Source organism: Octopus bimaculoides, chromosome 3 (genome assembly GCF_001194135.2).
Source record: "Octopus bimaculoides isolate UCB-OBI-ISO-001 chromosome 3, ASM119413v2, whole genome shotgun sequence".
NCBI classification, from domain to species: domain Eukaryota; kingdom Metazoa; phylum Mollusca; class Cephalopoda; order Octopoda; family Octopodidae; genus Octopus; species Octopus bimaculoides.
The window spans coordinates 24864008-24871323 of NC_068983.1; the positions used below are offsets into that span (position 1 = coordinate 24864008).

The following is a 7316-nucleotide window of genomic DNA, read 5'->3' on the forward strand; positions in this document are numbered from 1 at the left end:
CTTTATATTTGCTCAATTATTATTATTATTATTATTATTATTATTATTATTATTATTACTATTACTATTATTATTATTATTATTATTATTATTATTATTATTATTATTATTATTATTACTATTATTATTATTATTATTATTATTCGAAAAAAGAAGGGAGATGGATTAGCGGATTCGAGGAAGCATCTTGTAAGATGCTCTTCATATCCGATTTTCACTCTTATAAAGTCAATGAAATAGGGTCTAGTAGATTACTATGACGAACAAATCGACTTAATGTTCTCTCGAAATATGTTGCCTAGAGCAGGGGTTTTCAAACTGTGGTCTACGGACCACAGGGGGTCCGCAAGGACAAGACAAGGAGTCCGTGGACAGCAAACACTTTTTATGGGCAATTTGATTTTATATATGTTTTTGAATCGAAATCTTTTGATTGACAATAAACCTATTTGTTAAATACTGTTAAATAAATAAATGTAAAAATATATGTTATTTTAAGCAAATATTTATGTATAAATTTCATAAGCGTTTATAAGGGGGTCCCTAAGGTAAAGCCTGAAATATAAAGGGGTCCGCAAGTCAAAAAGTTTGAAAACCCCTGGCCTAGAGCACAGATATTGTTAATTCCCAAAAAATTTTCCAAACTTTGGGCTCGATGCAATACAGCTTGAAGTTACCTAGGCTGATAACTATAGAATTTTTCTACAGGGAATATCATTTCAGAAGATTCCATTCTAGGCAGTACTGAGTAAGTTTTTAAAGTGGGATTTACGGAATGAAACAAAGCAATGACGACAAGAGGAAGAGAGACGGATGCAGTCGATTCTTGGGTGGAAGTAGTTCAAAGTTTGCTTCTGAGAGGTACAGAGGTAACTGTTGTAAAAACAGAATAGGAGTGAAGAAGCAGCAGCGTCTGTGGCGTATACGTTTCTTGTGGATATACCCGTTTCTTGTGGATATACCCGGTTCTTGTGGATATACTCGTTTCTTGTGGATATACCCGTTTCTTGTGCCTATACTACAAAAATTGTTTCGTGCGCAACAGCAACACTATCTTACTATAGTAAACAGTTTATTTATTGATTTCTCTCACAGGTTTGATGCCCATCCTTATAATAATAAATAATAAATAAATGCGCCCTTTTAAATCCTAGCCAGGCTCATGGGTCCGGTTTCCGGTTTCAATGGCGTATATGTTCCCCAGCCAGTCCATTGCAGTGTTACTCATTTTTGCCACCTGAGTGGACTGGAGCAACGTGAAATGAAGTGCTTTGCTCAAGAACACAACGCGTTGCCTGGTCCAGGAATCGAAACCACAATCTTACGATCATGATGTTGACACCCTAACCACTAAGCCACGCGCCTCCACACATCCTTATATTGGTACCCTCAAAATACAGCAGTTTCTGAGCTTCTTTTATATAAGTACGTAAGCCCAGTCAGATCACCTGAAAGTGTAGCTTTTTGTATCAGAAATGGAGGATGTTTCAACCCGTAGTAATAATTTCTCTCACTTTACACAGTATAATTACAACCCATGGATGAGTATCCATCGATATGCTGTATCATCCCGTTGTCTGTATTGATACAGTAACGTTTCCTGATATGAGTTTTCTCAATTATTTAGTTGTGCTGTTCTCTTCGTACCCCGACCTAAGCCGGATGCTGATTATTCTTTTCGTTTCGGTATATCTTCACTGATTATTTAAGGAAACGTCGCCCTAAATAATCGCTATTTCTCATTTTTATTCTCCAAATTTATATCTTACAGCTCACAACCTGCTCACATTTCTTTTATTTACATCAAACTTCAAAAATCTCTCTCAAAATATACTCTACTCGATCAGGGATGATCTGGGACTAAACAACAATAGCATTAATTGTTTCTAACTCAAGCCCAAAGATCGAAATTTGAGGGTAGGAGATTAGTCGATAGATTTAGACCAGTGACTTTATTTTATCGACCCCAGAGACGTAAAAGGTAAAATTGACCTCGGCAGGATATTAACTTCGAACACTGAATGGTGTAACAAAATACAGCAAGCCCAATGCATTAATGATCCTTCCAACGTACCACGTTAACAACAACGACATCAACAACGAAAACAACATCAACATTAAATGTTAACATCTCAGAGTTTATCCCTTTGATCATAGTCTGCTCAAACTGGATCGGCCTTGAGCTAAAAAAAAAAACATCAACTACTTACAATTTATTTTTCTGATTATAGATCTTATTGATTTAGGCAGGCCCAAAATTAAGCAATGAACAACGGCAACAACAACAGCAGCAGCAGCAATAGTAGTATAGTTTATCTTGTTTTTAATTAAAATGTAGTGGCGCGAAATTATGGCCGCCATTAAGGAAGTACAATCTACACATGCGCAAGGGACTTGCCTTCCCGGAAGCCCCTCGAGTGCGCATGCGTAGTAAAACCAGTACTTAAAGCGTTACTTTCGTTTTATAACCCTCTTGAGCGCGATACCTTCGACGTGACAATACCTTGCTCCTCAACGAAGCACTCTTCACCACGATGCCATCGATGTGATAGCTACTTGCTCCTCTGGTATGCATCAAGGAAGCTCTTAACCTTCCAATACCGATTACAATCTAATCTGCGGCTGCTAAGCTGAATGACACAGGATTTGTAAAACCAAGCATCATCAAAAATAAAACTTATATTTTTATTATGTTGTTAATTGTTCTACTGTTTCTTAACATATAATTTTGTTGAAAAGTGACAGAGAGAGACTAATGTTTCTATTGCAACTATCAACCTTTTACAAAAATATATTGAATTCAACAGCTTACAAAACGTTCGTTTATTTCCATAGTTACTGTTTGTTCATTTATTTGCAGTGTCACGCCAAAATTACGATTTTCTAAGGTCGTGGTTTGATCAACCGGTTATTGACTTGAGTGCACTGTGCGCACGTCTACATTACTATGTCACACCTTTGAATAACGTCCGGGTAAATATCTCGATTGCTTCTTTCTTTCAAAACGTTTTTTCATAAATACTTTATACATGCACTGGAGTTGTTGCATGTTATACTGAGATTTGGGTGTTGAAGGTCAGAGTATTTGCAGAGGCTGGAGACAAATGATGCAAGCATCAATGAACTTCAAGAGAAAAAGGAGCTGAGAGATAAAATATTGGGTTGTCCGGAAAGTTCGTGCCGATTTTTAAAGGAAAGAAAAAGGCCAATAAATACTTGCCCTTATATTTTTAATCAACCAAATATGAATCATTTTGTTGCACAATGCGTCTCCATCTTTCCTTTAACTTGAAAATACCCTCTTCCCAGAATTAAGGTGGTTTCATGGCAAATAAGTCGAAAGGTAAGCTACTATAAATTGGCACGAACTTTCCAGACAACTCAATAGAAATAAGAAGAATCAGTTACATGTCGAGAGCAATAAAAAACAAAAACAAAAACAAACCCTGCGTTGGTATCATCGGGTGAGATGTATGGACGATAACAAATGGATAAAGTGCCGGGGTATCCGAGTGAAATAAAACTGTGGAAGAGAAAGACCAAGAAACGTATGGGAAGAAGTAGCGAAAGCTAATATCAGAATGTTGCAATCTACAAAAGGCATAGCAAAAGAACACATACAAAACGAAAAAAAAGAAGAAAAAAAAAGGGGGTGCAATACTCTCATGGAAAGGATCCGTCCAACCTATGCAACTATGGAAAAGCGGGCTTGAAAATAATGTTGCTGCCGATAATGATGATGATGATGATGATTTCATTAAACACGTCATTCTTATATGACATATCGGCCATTATTCTTATATGACATATCAGCCATTATTCTTATATGACATAGACCGTCATTTTTATATGACATATCGAATAAACATCTACTCTCTCACATCTATTATTTTATGTGTTCTGTCTGTCTGTTTCTCTCTCTCTCTCTCTCTCTCTCTCTCTCTCTCTCCCTCATAACCGAACGAGCAAGGATGTTAAAGGACTCCATCGACCCAGGGAACTTCCTTAATTCCAGAATGGAAGTCTTCGGGTCCTGTTTGCACTTCGGGAAGTTCCTGCTGGCGTCCTGGGACTCACACTATAACAGAGTCGATCACGAATAACAACCAAAGAGGGACAATACGCTGTCGTTGACAGAGTAACGAAGTCTTTTCCACCTCCATTTTTAGAGAGGCCACTTGCTACAGAGGTCATGGGTCAACAGGTTTTGAGGATTGAAGATAGAGTCATTGCGCCAATATTGATAAAACACACATTTACATAATCTTGCACACCAAATATATGCATGCATACATGCATGTATTCATACATGAGTGTTTTAATTCATTTCGAAGTTTCTGTTTTTATATATTCTACTACAGTAAACGAGCAGGATTTTATCAATTTGTATTTTGGTAGGATCAGCGACAATATCTGAACTATCTACATGGAATTCTAAATACATGTTATTCTACTGAAGTGAAAGAACTCCTGACTGACTGGCCATGTAGCTACATATATGAGGAAGAAGACCTGTATTCAATGCATGTAAATATACTCTTTTTTTTGTTGTTGTTTATTCTAGAATGTAAAAGTTTTGTATTCTTTCTCTATATGTCTTAGTCCTTTGTCTGCTGGCGTCAAAGTTGGATAACTGCTATGCTGATGACGCCTACTGAAGCAGAAATACGTGAACGTGGCTGTCTTCTTTCTAGACAAGCAGTCTGACCTTTCCTAAATGACACACCGTCTCCGGAGAGTTATTGATTTTTGAGACCCTATCCTTTTCTCATTCAAAACTCATCACGATTGCTATCAGGCATTTATTTTACCTCCCCTGGCAGTGAAGTTAATTCCAAGAAAGCAACGATTTATCATGTACAGTATTTAATGTACCTTATTTATCTTGGTTATTGAATTTCATACCAGTGGCCGCTCTTACCTACTTTTCTTAGCTCATTTTGTTTATGTGTATTGTTGACATCATACGAATTTATAAACTTTTGATAGAACGTGAAATAATTCTTCTTTTGGAAGAGTGTATCCCGAAGCACATAAAGCAATTAATAGTAGGTTGTGGAGATGCAGGTTCATGTCTCACGACCAGCTTGCGAGATTTTCTATCCAAAAAGGGCTTTTCAACCTTGTATTATTTATAGCTCTATGTCCATCGGGATCCACTGGTCTAAAAAACAAAAAGATTATACATACATACATACAGACAGACAGATAGACACACACACACATACACACACGCACATACACACATATACACACGCGAAGGTGTGCTAAAATGTTCCTGATTTTGGGTAAAAGAAAATACAGGTGAATCATTTTAAGATTTTATTTAACACATTTCCCTCTGAGATTCACATACTTTTTGCAATGGCCCTTCAGTTTTTCTAATCCCTATAGAAGAACTCGAAAGATTGGGCCTCCAGCCAGGCCTTTTGCGACACCCTTAAAGCCAATAACTATTCGGCATCCCCTCGTGGGTGTATGTATGTATTATTGATTTGACTTAATTTTCACCTTCAACAAATATTCAGCTGTTGAATTAAAAGTGAGACTTCAAGTCTCAATCATATCTAAATTATCACCGAATTTTATTTTATTAAATGCATAAAGTAGCGCCACCAGTTAATGCTTATATTTTATTTTCTATGAATTGATTAACAATACCAAACAATGTATGTAAATATGAAGCAGTTTCAGCGATCTGAATGTGAATTTATTTTTGTTATTCGATTTAGAATATCAATTTTTAATCGAATTTCAATTTCAAAATTTGCTAGTCTGCTCTCTTTAAGTTCAAATTATGAAAGCTCAATTTCTTTTTTAATGCAGACACAGAAACAGAAAGACGCATATCCCTACACACGCACACATATATGATTATGTAATGTTCTCTGCATACACAAATATTCAAGACAACACAAACATACGAGCGCTTGAGCACAGAAACAAATACAAAATTCTTTGTTATCTTTTTATCCAGTAATAATATTATTGCAATATTTCAGGATCTGGTTAAGGTCAACTCTGGAGAAATGGGGGCCTACCTAGACGTCTGGATTACTAAATCAAGCAAACATATCAAAAAATGCAATATGTGTAAACGTGAAGCTATTGCCTGCAAGATCTGTCACTCTGAACCTGTTCTGCTAACGTATGATAAAAACGCAGCTGTGGTGAGTTATTAGTTCCTTCCTATATACTGTTATCTGAGTGGAGGCGCAATGGCCCAGTAGTTAGGGCAGCGGACTCGCGGTCATAGGATCGCGGTTTCGATTCCCGGACCGGGCGTTGTGAGTGTTTATTGAGCGAAAACACCTAAAGCTCCACGAGGCTCCGGCAGGGAATGGTGGCGAACCCTGCTGTACTCTTTCACCACAACTTTCTCTCACTCTTACTTCCTGTTTCTGTTGTGCCTGTAATTCAAAGTGCCAGCCTCGTCACGGTGAATATCCCTGAGAACTACGTTAAGGGTACACGTGTCTGTGGAGTGCTCAGCCACTTGCACGTTAAGTTGACCAGCAGGCTGTTCCGTTGATCGGATCAACTGGAACCCTCGACGTCGTAAGCGACGGAGTGCCAACAACTGTTATCTGAGAAACTAAGTCGGCTGGTTGAAAGAATCATCAGCCCGCCGAACAAAAATGCTTAGCTATATTTCTTCCAACTTAACGTTCTGAGTTCAAATTCCGCAGAGGTCGACACTTCCTTTTATCCTTTAGGGGTCGATAAAATTACTACCAGTGGAGCACTTGGATCGATGTAATCGACTAGCACCTCCTCCCGAAATTTGAGTCATTGTTTTTATTACAGATAGAAATATGCGACAAATTATAAAGCGCTGCGTAATAGGTGTCTTACCCACATTAAAACGAGGTAAAAAGCTGGTTGATATGACATGGTTTTTAAGTCGGTTTGTTTAAAAGCGTTACATAGTTTGTATTGGTTTCTTTAATACTTAGATGTATGAAGCGCAAGTGCTTGCTCATCTCCCACTACATTTATTGCGATTCAATATCAAGAAAGTAAAGGGGAGTAATTCGATACTGCAAGTAATTTTTCCGTTTCTGCTACGATCGCCTGCCCCTACATCAATTTCTAACCTACTTCTTGATATTGGAAACTTAAGAATTGCTTTCTCCATTGTAGGATAGAAATAAAAATAGCAAAGATGACACATTATCGGGGCAGGTTCTCTCAGTCCCCAACCCTCTTTCCTCTCCCTCCCTCTCTCTCCTCTCCCTCCTCTCCCTCTCTCTCCTCTCCCCCTCTCTCTCCCTCCTCTCTCCCTCTCTCTCTCCTCTCTATGTATGTACATACGT

General features: G+C 37.8%; 1 protein-coding gene across 1 annotated transcript in view; it reads left to right on the plus strand.

Moving 5' to 3' along the window:
* LOC106867197 (uncharacterized) overlaps positions 1 to 7316 on the plus strand; it is a 29992-nt gene that overhangs the window by 13344 nt on the left and 9332 nt on the right. The window contains exons 6-8 of the mRNA XM_014912006.2: positions 2861 to 2973; positions 4399 to 4527; positions 6003 to 6170. Of these exons, the coding sequence (XP_014767492.1) occupies positions 2861 to 2973; positions 4399 to 4527; positions 6003 to 6170 (410 nt within the window). The remainder of the gene's footprint in view (positions 1 to 2860; positions 2974 to 4398; positions 4528 to 6002; positions 6171 to 7316) is intronic.